The sequence below is a fragment of the Leuciscus leuciscus genome (genome assembly GCF_965113295.1).
Source record: "Leuciscus leuciscus genome assembly, chromosome: 3".
In the NCBI taxonomy this organism is placed as follows: Eukaryota; Metazoa; Chordata; class Actinopteri; order Cypriniformes; family Leuciscidae; genus Leuciscus; species Leuciscus leuciscus.
Genome location: NC_138727.1, coordinates 43,415,273 through 43,428,597, shown reverse-complemented (window position 1 = coordinate 43,428,597; position 13,325 = coordinate 43,415,273). Strand labels below are relative to the sequence as shown.

Genomic DNA, 13,325 nt, shown 5'->3' with positions numbered 1-13,325 from the left:
GCCTATGCAAATATCGAAAAGTACCTTCAGATATAAACACTGTACTGTTTTTTCATCAAGGAATGTATCTACCCTTTTCACTGAAAGGATGGTTAGTACTGGGTAGATAATGTGCTGCACTCTATTACTAATGTTCCAGACATTAAATAGGATATGCATTATGGCCATAATTCAGCCACCAAAATGTTGTTTAGCCATGTCACAGCTGAATGATAAGCCGCAGTCTCTCTCATTAACTCCCCTCCAAGCTGGAAAGCTGGATTATCTGCCTGAGACTGCTTTATGAGTACATACAGCTTCAGAAATGTCCTACCTGAGGCTTTGACTACAGCTTCAGCTTCATATTTGACCACTGTAGGTCATCCAGTTTGCACACAAACTCATTTTATTTTTCGACAATATTACATGGTTACATATCACACTTGGTATACATTGGGCAATAGTTGATGGTATAAAAAGCATGCAGTGTTTTCACCATCTGCAGTTTAATTATTAGTGCATTTTATAGCGCTGTTTCTTTTGCAGATAGCCTGAATGGTGGCTTTTAAAGGGATAGTTCACCCAAAAAAGAAAATGCTGTCATCATTTACTGACTTATTTACTCATGCCATTCCAAAACTGTATGACTTTCTTCTGTATGACCTTAAAAGAAGATATTTTGAGAAATGTTTCTGTGTTTAATTGTACAATGGAAGTCTAAACTGTTTGTTACCAGCATTGTTTGGAATGGCATGAGGGTGAGTAAATGACAGAATTTTTATTTTGGGGTGAACTAAGCCTATCCCTTTAATGCAAATTTTATTTAACTTGACCAGCTTATTATCAAAAATTCAAGGTATACACTTTGCCAGTTTGCTTGTTCCCTGGAAATTGAACACATGACCTTAAAGGTACAATGTTGTGCCCTTTGAGGTACATGATCCTAAATATAACCAAATTCAGTCATGCTCATTCATTCAGCTGTGTTGTAATGTCATTGCTACATGTTTTGACTTGATGCCAGGATGCTTTTAATACACAAATACGCATGTTCTCTCAAACTCGCTTCCTTCAGAAAAAAACTAATTATTTTCTAGTAAAGAAATCTGGATTGTGTCTGGATCCAAGTTAGGGCTGAAACAATAGACACCACTGTTCTTTGGTACAGGCAGGGTGTAAAGGTTTTCAATAGCTTATGACCTTGGAGTATGGCACTAAATGTTCCTGGGAAAAAGAACACCGCTGATCTTAGGTGGTATTATTATTAACATTGGTTAGTAGGCTATATAATATATATGGCCCTTTTGATCTGATCACTTGTGAGCCTGCAGGTGTGTGACTTCTCAGAGTGCAGCAGAGCTCAGATATATTTTTAACCTTTCACAGACGTAATTATGATCATATAGATTGTAGCATGATTACGTTATGGCATTTGTATTGGTTGTATTTTCTTTGGCAAACTAAATTGTTGGTGAGTGTATTCGGTGATACCAACTTTTGTCTGAAGATGTCAGTGTTTACACACTTAGTTTCTTAGTAGTGATGTTTTGCTTCATTTCATAATTTAGTCATGCCTTCCTCATAAGTCAAACACACTGCAGCATGTTAGTCAAGTCAAGTAAGAATAGCTTTATCAGTTTTGTAATTTAAATATTTGTTTGTTGGCACATACAAGTTTTTTGAGCCAATAACTTCCCTTTTGAAAAAGACAATGCTTATTGGCCAAGAATGCATAAAGTCCTGTGACATAAAAGGAAGCAGACGAGGACACATAATCATCCATCTATTTCCTGCTTTTTCGCCCAAATATTCTAGCCTATACTATATAACTATATATATATATATATATATATATATATATATATATATATATATATATATATATATATATTGCAAAAAAAAAATATTTCGTCTGAATTGCATTTGAATGGCCGTCAATGGAAAATGCTTTTTAATTTATGAGTAAAATAAGGTGAGTGGTTTACATTAACTTGTTTTGAAGACTATAACCACCACAAGGATCCGGGTTGACGTGCTTCATGATTCTGACAACCATTGTAGTTCTTCTAGAATAATTTTTTTGCCTACTATTTTTAAAACTCACATTTGACGTATAACTGTATAATTTAGCCTATATTGTAGAACAAAACATGAAAGTCTCTTCAAGTGATCTTTGCAAGACCCTATTTTAGACACAGAGATAGCTGCAGGTCGATATAATGGGCGTGCCGAAAGGTGAATTGCTTTAACAGAAACTAAACCCTAACCCTACCCTACACCCTGACATACAGCTTTTGCTACCGAGGATAAAAACCTTTATCCACACCCCAATACCTTTCAGCACGGCAATGAGGCAGTGGAAATTCTCAAGGGACCTCGTGATGAATTGGCCCTCTGAGTTGGCCTACAAATGGACGTCACAACCGAGCAGCTCCATTACCTCAGAGATTCAGTGCTAAAATTAGCTAAAACATTTAACTAAATAGAATCCATGTAGTTGAGAAGAACAGTTAGTATTAGCGCTCAGATGGTGACAACGTGTTTACAAGTAGTGCAACACACCTTGATCTCCAGCGAGATTGAATGCCATGGGAGTGAGTTGTTCTTTCAGTTGAGTGGCTTTACTGTGTTATGTAACACACAAGTTAGGCCTCTGCACACTTAAGAACATTGAAACCTAAGTCTGATGCTAAAAGAGGTTAAACCACCTTAAGAAAGAAAGTATTGCTCTGGCAGTGTGTTGTGTTGCAGGCAGGAAACAATATATTTTTTATGGTTTTATGGGAAATGTTGTGTTTTAATCACATGCATAGGCAAACCTATGTCCTATTTACTTAAGGCATCAAGAGTTTCCTCATCAGTAGATTTTCTATTTTCTAACCTGATCAAACTTTTACTTTAAAACTTCTGTTTGCACTATGTAAGAACGTGTACATATATTAAGCCCTTGTGCAAATAACCCACCTGGAACCTACAAACAAAGCCAAATTGTTTGTGCATGCATATCCTTCTGTTTCATAGCTCAAATAGGCGCCTTTTCCCCACCACCTCTATATTTCAAATATGTTAGAAGTGTCTGGAAGCTCAAACCTTCATAAAATAGCATGAAGTTTGTGCAATTCATTCAACAGCATTTCTCCCCCAGTCCCACACACAACTGTATTATTTACTGCAAGTGAATGAAACTGGATAAAGAAACTTTAATTTCGAGCTTAGAAAGAGAATGAGGAAGTGTAAATGGGCATTGCTTTCCCCCTGTGCGGAGGAAACCGTGAGCAAAGTTGCTGTTTCCTGTCTCACAAATTTCTTTCACTGGATGGAGGTGCATGCCAGTCTGTAATAATCTACCACTAACACATGATAAGCTGTGTATTCATGTGCAAACCCGTGAACAGTAATACAGACCAGAAACGCACTTATAACATCAACGTTCACTTCCAGTACAGAGTGTGTTTTACAGCTTTTTATATTGTCTGCAGGTGTAAATACTGGCACTATGATGACAACCTCCTGACCTCCAGCGTGATCATTGTCTTCCATAATGAGGGCTGGTCCACCCTGATGAGGACGGTGCACAGTGTCATCAAAAGAACCCCAAGAAGATACCTGGCTGAGATAGTCATGATTGATGACTTCAGCAACAAAGGTAGTGTGAGCATTGAGCATTGTTTTCATTTCTTCATCAAATACTCTAAATAGCAAATATGAATAGCACTCTAAATAGCACATGTCTGTGGTTTGCACTTTTTTTTTTTAAACTCAGCACAGTGCTTGTGCAAAAAAAAAAACATCAGGTCTGACAACTAAAGTCATATTTACACCACAAACATGGCAAAGAAAAAGTGCACTGATGCTGGTAGTTTTTTAATTAACAATCACAAAGGAACTATATCTATATCTATATCACAGTATTGTGACAGTAGCTCTCGGCTGTTTTCAAATCAATGTAGATGTAGTAACTGGAAGTAGTGTCACTGGTTTTTATGTTCCTTGCACATTTTATTGTTGCAACAGCCAAGCAAACAGGCAATAATCAAACACACTTCCTGTCCTCCTCAAATACCAATAAGTCTGAATCGTTTTATTTTATTGGTTATTGCATCCCATTTGGTAATTTAGAAGAAACTGAAAAAAAGATTCACCAATTCATTTAAGTGGAGTGTTCATTACTGTTTTCTACTTATAACTTTCTAGTTTTAGTGTATTTAGTGCTAATTAATCTGTAAATTAGATTAGAAATTAGATAAATATAATATCATCTGATGCTGATTCCCATTGACTAAAGGTAGGGACACACCAAACTGACCCCCGAGAACTAGCATTGATTAAAGCCGACTGGGCGGGCATACACTGTGCGATGTCTGTGCGATTTCAGCAAGGTTACCTACTCACACTGAACGAGTAGATCGCATGCGATGTAAAGCCAAAGCTCAGGATTTATGTGCTCACACTATACGGTGGCGGGTTGCGCCTATACGATATCATGTATCCAGAAATATTGTCAAAACAAGCATCAGCTATCAATATCAAGATGATTTAGCATTTCCAATTTATGTATTAAATTATTATTATTATTATTATTATGGAAGACCTAGGCTACTTTTATTATTAAATTGATAGGCTATTATAATTAAATTGCCACGCAATAATTTCATAGCGCATCACCACATAACCAATGTGCTGTGAGGATAATAAAAGATTACATAGAAGCTTACTCCTCCTCATTGAAAATTGTCTAAAACATTTAGGTCGATTACAATGAATTATAGGCATATCATTAATTATTAACAGTCTATAATATGTCTGAACACTGCAATAATTCATCAATGAAAATTAAAAACAGCTTTATTTCAAAAACATTGTTTAACAAATTAATAAAAGAGGCAAAGTGTACATCGCAGGTGGCTTGGAAGAAGTGGGTGATGGTTAATCCATTTTGCAACACGAACTGGAGGTAAGCAACAGTAATTTGTAGCTAGTTTGAACTACAGAACTTAAAGATCTCCCTCTTTTCTCTTTTTTTCTTTTTTTTTTGCTGCAGATGAAACTTCTGTTTTCGCGCAGGCGCAGTGAGGGAAAAAATAGGGCAGTTAGGGCAATCGGTTCGTAGCTCTGCTTCAACTGTGCGATATAGTCACGAGGAGCGACCAAAATTTCGAACATGCCAGAAATTCATCCGACCATCCGATTGCCGGTCGGGAGAGGTTAATTGCCTCTTGTTTCCCCCTGTACACTGCACGAACACTGCACGACAAACGACAAAGCTGAAAATCGTCCCGACCCGAAAAAGAGTCGCACGAGTCAGAATTTGGCTCAAAATCGGACGAAAATCGAGTTCGGACACTCGGGAGGACATGAACCATTGCACACGTTACGAGTCGGTTAACCTGATAATCGCCTCAAAGTAGCTGGTACACGGCATGACTCACTTCATGGCGATCTGGCGACAATCACATGAGCTTTCGCGCTAAACACAGAGACCTTTCAATGTTGCTGCTATAGCGTTGGATAGAAAAAGAAAGAAAATATAAAGACTAGTGTGCAAATGATTTGGTGAAAAGCAGAGAAAAGCCATTCCTTTCAACAAAAACAACCAGAAAGTGTATTTGTGTGTCAGTGTATGCGCACGCTGTAGGTTGCAGCCACTGGGCTGTAGTAATATTCATAGATCTAGCCTGTGTGAAGTGGTTGTGTTGTGATTGTGATTATTTTTTTAACATATTTTGAAAATTATCGGGAGGTGCTCGTAACGTACTGTACATACTGTAACGTGTATGCCCGCCTGCTTTAAGGCGGGCATACACTGCAATTTTTCGTCCGATTTTGAGCCGAATTCTGACTCGTGCGACTCTTTTTTGGGTCGGCCCGATTTTTTTTAGCTTTGTCGTGCAGTGTACAGGGAGAAACGAGAGGCGATTAACCTCCCCGACCGGCAATCGGATGGTCGGATGAATTTCTGGCATGTCAGACTCGTGACTATATCACACAGTTGAAGCAAAGCTATGAACCGATTGCCCTAAACTCATTGTTTTTTCCCTCACTGTGCCTGCGCGAAAACAAGTTTAACCATTTCATCTGCAGCAAGAAGGAAAATGAAAAGAGGGAGATCTTTAAGTTCTGTAGCTCAAACTAGCTACAAATTACTGTTGCTAATACCTCCAGTTCGTGTTGTAAAATGGATTAACCATTACCCACGTCTTCCAAGCCACCTGTGATGCTGCTACACCTTGTCTCTTTTATTAATTTGTTAAACAATGTTTTTGAAATAAAGCTGTTTTTAATTTTCATTGATGACTAATTATTGCAGCGTTTGGACATTATAGACTGTTAATAATTTGAATTATATGCCTATAATTCATTGTAATCGACCTAAATGTTTTAGACAATTTTCAATTAGGAGTAGCTAAGCTTCTATGTAATCTTTTATTATCCTCACAGCTCGTTGGTTATGTGGTGATGCGCTATGAAATTTTTGCGTGGCAAATTATTTATAATAGCCTATCAATTTAATTATAAAAGTAGCCTTCCCTAATAATAATACTAATAATACTAATAATAATACAATAATACTAATAATAATGTAATACATAAATTGGAAATGCTAAATCATCTTGATATTGATAGTTGATGCTTGTTTTGACAATATCTCTGGATACATGATATCGTCTATTGGCGCAACCTGGGTTTATCGGGCATATTTCACACATAGTGTGAGCAGTCAAGTCGCAGCTTGACGTTCGGACCGTATAGTGTGAGCACATAAATCCTGAGCTTTGGCTTTACATCACATGCGATCTACTCGTTCAGTGTGAGTAGGTAACCTTGCTGAAATCGCACAGACATCGCACAGTGTATGCCCGCCTTTAGTCACGAGAAAACTGAAGTAGCGACAGATTTGTTTGTTCCATATTGTGCTGAGTGAAATGGATGTTTCTGAAAAAAAAAGAAAAGTAGGGCAGGCCAGGGACTTGTTTTTATCAGTTGGTTGTTGATTGGATGGAGGTAGATTGCCAGAATATAAGTTTGCAGTTGATAATAATAATAATAATTTGTTACATTTATATAGTGCTTTTTCTGGGTCCTCAAAGCGCTTCACATATGGAAGGGGGGGAATCTCCTCAACCACCACCAATGTGCAGCATCCACTTGGATGATGCGACGGCAGCTATATTGCGCCAGAACGCCCACCACACACCAGCTTATTGGTGGAGAGGAGACAGTGATGAAGCCAATCAGATTATGAGGATGATTAAGAGGCCATGATGGACAGGGTCCAATTGGCAAATTTGGCCAGGATGCCGGGGTTACACCCCTACTCTTTTTCGAAGGACATCCTGGGATTTTGAATGACCACAGAGAGTCAGCACCTCGGTTTAACGTCTCATCCGACGGTGCTCTTTTGACAGTATAGTGTCCCCATCACTACACCGGGGCGTTAGGACCCACACAGACCACAGGGTGAGCACCCCCTACTGGCCTCACTAACACCTCTTCCAGCAGCAACCTGTTTTTTCTCAGGAGGTCTCCCATCCAGGTACTAACCAGGCTCAGCCCTGCTTAGCTTCAGTGGGCAACCAGTCTTGGGCTACAGGGTGATATGGCTTCTGGCAAGAGTAAGGCTTCGTTTACACGGAAACGATCTGAAGAGAGAACGCAAAAGTGATCACTTTCTATTCTGCGTTTAGACGAGCGTTATCGGGGGGGAAATCTGCGTGCATATGGTGACGCAAAAGTGTGTGAAATTCAGTGTAGTATGCACTCCAGGCGGCTTGGTGGCAAGACTAGCAGACTTTTGCGTTTTTACCATTTAGACGGAAACGCGATGGTGGAGCGTTTTTAAGATTTCCACTCTGGAGGGTGGTTTCACTTTTTTGCGTTTTTAAGCCCCAAAAACGCTGTCGCCGTCTAAACGAAAGGCACATCTGATAAAATATTTTTACGTTTTCACCCGCGAGCGTTCTCGTGTAAACAGGGCCTAAGAGTAAGATGGTAAGAGTCTGGCCAAAGTTCCCAAAACCCATTCACTTGGTACTTTGGCAGCAATATTTGCAACGGCTTTCGGCAACTATTTTGGGCATCCAAGACTAAGTCCTATCTACTTGAATAGGGAATCCTGAAATCTCAAAAACTGCTTTCCACACTCACATTTAAATAACATTTATGAACTGTCCCATAAATGTTGTTTTTTTTATGGTTGAATATTAGCAAACCTAAGCTACTTAAGCAGTGTCTCAGGACACTGACTGTTTCTATTGCAACCAGAGCCTCTAACAGCGGCTGCAGTGATGTGAAGACTTAAAGGGATACTTCACCTCTGGAAAGATGAATGTGTATTTAAAATAGGTCATTTATGTAGAAGAAATGTGAAGAAATATTTGAATTTGGAGCTTTCTAGACTGAGAAAAGCCCGAAAATGTATTTTTGGCTTATGTGGATGAAAGACAACAACTCCCAGAATGCACTTGCTTCGCTGCTCTACGAGGCCACTCCCAAGCCACGCCTCCCGGTTAGAGAGCGCAGTTGTGCGCTCTCTTGAAGAGAGAGAGCAGTTGAAGCGCAACCTAACAAGGTTAGGCTTCTAGTTAGTCTCCGTGACGAGTTTGCCCGGGATATCGAGATCGCCCAAAATGTCCGGGATTCGGCTTTTGCGTTCTACAGTCGCCATTCATTATGTTTACTGTGGCAAGCAGGACGAGGCTGAGGGTCTGTGGCGAGCAGGACGAGGCTGAGGGTCTGTGGTGAGCAGGACGAGGCTGGAGGCGTGATTACTGAGACGCATCGGTCTCCTATCTCTCACGGAGGAGCGGGAATTTTCTTAGCAATGTTAAAACGCACATCAACCGATCACTTGTTTAGCATTCATGTAAACACTACATTCAGATTCACCAATCGGAATGAATTCAGTTAGATTGAAACAAAAGGTGTGCATGTAAACAATGAATGGTGACTGCAGAAGGCAAAAGCCGAATCCCGGATATTTTGGACGATCTCGACGGCCGGACATGTCCGGGAAAAAGAGTATGGTAACCCCTAATACTCAGCTTTCTCCTACTACTCAGCTTTCTCCACAGAAGAGCCTGCTAGCTTAGCTTCCAAAGAAAGACGGCTGAAACTGTGTACATTCTGTGTGTCAGATCCCACCCTCTATGGGCGGGCTGAAAACATGCGGGACAGCCCCTCCTACTGGCTGTAGTCTTTAGCCTCTGGCCAAAAAATCCTCTGATGACGCAAAATTACGATTTTTGCGTCATCGGAGGATTTTTTCCAGACAAAAAATACATAAATCTCTCATCTCAGGGGGATATGAGGGTGGAAAGCACGGTAATTCGAAAATACTACAGGTTTTCTACTAATACAAAGCTTAATGCTAAATCCTGAAGTATCCCTTTAACTTCATATACGTATGCAGATGAATTGTTCACAGTAAGATCAATAACATGCATTTAGTAAATCAGTTTAATATCACTTGATTTAAATATAGAACCTGTAGTGCACCAGTTTTTTTTTTTTTTTTTTGCCTTCTTGTCTTCTAAATGCTCTGGGATTTGCATGTTCCGGCTGTTTTGGGTTGTAACTGTCTTTCAGCTGTTACTGGTTTTTCAGGTTTAAGGAAGTGATGAATGGCTTTAGTTTTTTGATATCTCTCTCCTGGGAGTCTATTCTCTACTCATACTGAAAGAGACATATCTTTACTTTGCCACAACCTGTAGGCGGTCTGCCTGAAGACTAATGCTTAACGCTTGTTCATTAATATGGGGCAAGCAGACTGTTACTGAATGGAGATCATTACTCTTTAAGAGATCGCTCACAGGGGAACTATGAATGAATGCAGTGCTGCAGAATTAGCCGATAAGAATCAATAAAGAGCGTATAGGCTCAGAATGTTTTATGCGCTTTCTAGTAAAGGTCAGTAAAACTTTGTTCATGCTGCACACAGTTTCGATTTGTTTTTCAAATGCAATCTTTAGGGCTGACTGTCTGCACTGTTATTTTGCAAGTGGTCAAATCGGATCCGCTTGCTCAGACATAATCGATGTCTGCTATATCTACACTGGCTGCTGTAGTAATGATGTAGGTTTGAACAATATGCCAATAACCTTCTTTTACAACTGAATAGCATGGTATAATTAACAAGTGCAGCCAGAAAGCTGAAAAGTTTGCCATTTGCTCATGTTATGTCCCCATGGAGCTCATGAGGCAATTTGGACAACATAAATAAAAGTGACATTTTTGTGTCTGTCAGTGTAGACAAAGCCTGAAAGTGTTTGTATGTGTTCTCTGTTTAGTTCATCTTAAAGAGAGGCTGGAGGAGTATATAAAACAATGGAATGGGTTGGTAAAAGTGTTTCGCAATGAGAAGAGAGAGGGTCTGATCCAGGCCAGGAGCATAGGAGCCCGCAAAGCCACTCTGGGACAGGTATGGGCCGCATTATTAACATGCTGTTTAATGGTACTACATAAATGTACCTGTCTCACGCTGTGGTTCTGTCCTCAGGTGCTGATCTACCTGGATGCTCATTGTGAAGTTGGGATAAACTGGTATGCCCCACTGGTGGCCCCCATTTCAAAAGACAGGTATGACTTAAGCGCTAGGCTGGCTTTGTGCTCACTAAAAAAAGAGACTTTGAAGATAGATTTATCTTTGAAATATTAAAAAATTGTTTAATATTTATGTGTTGGCTTTCTAGAAATGTTCTCTTCCTATTCATGTTGGTTTCATATTTAAAAAACACTAACTTTTTTTAAAAGAAAAGTTTAAATTTAATGAATTTAAAAAGGTCATGTGGTATAACATAAAAGTAAAACGTAGGATTTACTTTGCACCTCGAAAACATGTGAGTGCACACATCTTAATTAGAGCTGTAACGGCGTGTCAATGTAATCTATTATGTAGATTATGCTCTGTTTATGTTCATTCCTAATCCACTGTTGTGTTTCATACTAAACAAAAATAGATACTAATGGCTAGTATGGCAGCGCCGCTTATTACAAGCCTATACAGTTTCAGGACTCTCAACCACATTCAGCGACAGTAGCAAAAATGGCGATATCCATAACATTGGGAAGTTTTATCACAATTGACAGTGTGTTGTTAAATAAAAGGGGTCCAATCAAGGCGTGAGTTCATCTATCTGATATTTTACATAACCAACAAGGACTTTAAATGCTTAGTAACCAGTAATCAGTTCAGCGAGTATGTTTGAGAAGCGCGCCTCCGTCTCCTTAAGTGAACTAAACCCTTGATGATATACAGTTCACTGTGGCTCTCACATTATATGACGTGAAAGACAACTAGATGTCCAGTGCGGTTCCGTTCATTCAGCGTGCCTTTGTCGAGAATGCGGTTGTGAGTCCTGAAAATGTGCAGGTGTCAAGTTCGTTTATGGAATAGGGTTGTCACGCTCGTGAAAAACAAAACTCTGTATGAACACAACTAAGCGGTGCTGCCTTAATAGCCATTAGTATCTGCTCTAGAGTTTAGTTTTGTGTGAAAAATGACAGCGGAATAGGATTGAACATAAACAGTACGTAATCGACATAATCCATAACGTCGACACATCGTTCCAGCCCTAATCTAAGTCATTGTTTTAAAAATAGATTTTAAAAGATAATTTTAGGCAAACACATTTAAAAAAAAATAAATATCATGAATTAATAAATATCATTAACTTTTTTTAAACATCCAGTCTGATCTAATCTTCCCTTGTCATAAAAATATAAAATTATTTAAAAGACTTTAAAGAAGGGCTGCAGTCTCCTCTATGATATAGAGATTTTTTTTTCATATTGGTTCGACCACATGACTTTTGGTTTTGTGGACAAGTTATTCAAATATTAATATATATATACATATATATTTTTTTTATATATATATTTCTAGTACACTACACAGGTGTGGTATTTTTTTTTAATCTTTACCTAAATGTATTGTTAATACTGTGTTGTGTTAATGTTGCAGAACGGTCTGCACAGTACCGTTGATAGATTACATAGACGGCAATGATTATACCATAGAGCCACAGCAGGGCGGGGACGAGGACGGCCTGGCGCGAGGCGCCTGGGACTGGAGCCTCCTGTGGAAAAGGGTCCCTCTTAGCAGCAGGGAGAAGGCTAAGAGAAAGCATAAGACACAGCCTTATCGGTAAACTTCCACACTCCTATAAGCATGATCATTAAATCCATTCTGTCTCTCTCTCTTGTTTTGTCTCCCCCACCCTTTTGTGTGTGTGTATGTGTGTCCATGTTTGCTTGCATGGACGTCCCCCTTGTCTCTCCTCTATCCTCCGTGGCCATGTTCAGAACGGTGTGCACAGTGCCTCTCATAGATTCTATTAACGGCAAGACTTATACCATCGAGCCCCAGGGGGGCGGGGACGAGGATGGCTTTGCCAGAGGAGCATGGGACTGGAGCATGCTTTGGAAACGCGTGCCACTGGGTGGCAAGGAGAAGCAGAAGAGACTAACTAGAACTGAGCCTTATCGGTAATTTAGAGCCATAATCTTGAGCGGATTAGGGCTGACCACAACACGCTTAAGTGGAGAGACTTTGTCTCTCTCTTGTAAAGATTGGTGGTGGTCTGCTTGTCTCTGCTTTTTTTAACAGTTCAGCTCTTTTGATGCTCATGCTGCATACTAACTGCTATGAAGTGGTCATAAAACAATGAAGTGATTTTGATAAAATACTTCATATATTATGACTCCAGTATGGCTGTTCTGGTTGAGTCAGTCAACTACTAGAATTTAGAAACTAACCTTGCTTCTGCTTCTCTATGCATGTAGTCTCCATTCTCTCTTGTCTATCAACTAATCTCTTCTGTGGTAGTGACTTGGCATAAGTCTACAACCCAAGTGTACCAAACAAGGGAAAGTGTGTATGCGGTTGTTGCTTGAATTTTAACTAGATCTTCATCTTTACATTATGCTATTTTCTGTGCACTCTTCTGAAAAAAAATCTCTCTGATTCTATGGTTAATATAACGTAAAAAGAGACACCAGAATTTTGCAGAATTATGTAGGTGCTGAGATGGAAAAAAATGGAACATCCTGATAGTATAATGGAAACGTCTTGATTGGTTGTCAGCATTTTACTGCTTGGTTTGGTGTCTCTTCGGTTTTGTTCACGCTGCTGGGTAAATCCTTTTTTTTTTTTTTTTCTTAAATTCCTTTTGTTTTTATATATATATACTTTTTTTCCAAAGAGTAAATTAATTTTAGTCAACAGCCGTGATGTGCATATTTTGCAGTTTGTTGTGTCTGTCACTGTTTTTCATTAATTCAACAAAAACTAAATTGATTTCAGATGTTTGCTGCCTGTCTGAAAAAGACCTCGTCTCTTAATGTTGTAA

At 39.3% G+C, this 13,325-nt stretch overlaps 1 protein-coding gene across 3 annotated transcripts in view; it reads left to right on the top strand.

Annotated features, from left to right (window-relative positions):
• The window catches only part of galnt7 (UDP-N-acetyl-alpha-D-galactosamine: polypeptide N-acetylgalactosaminyltransferase 7), a 28,177-nt gene that overhangs the window by 3,159 nt on the left and 11,693 nt on the right, over window positions 1–13,325 (top strand). The window contains exons 3-7 of one of the 3 annotated variants that reach the window (XM_082163436.1): window positions 3,459–3,625; window positions 10,266–10,396; window positions 10,475–10,554; window positions 11,939–12,121; window positions 12,280–12,462. In XM_082163436.1, coding sequence (XP_082019562.1) covers window positions 3,459–3,625; window positions 10,266–10,396; window positions 10,475–10,554; window positions 11,939–12,121; window positions 12,280–12,462 — 744 coding nt within the window. The remainder of the gene's footprint in view (window positions 1–3,458; window positions 3,626–10,265; window positions 10,397–10,474; window positions 10,555–11,938; window positions 12,122–12,279; window positions 12,463–13,325) is intronic. The other 2 variants (XM_082163435.1, XM_082163434.1) reach the window with 2 other exon arrangements.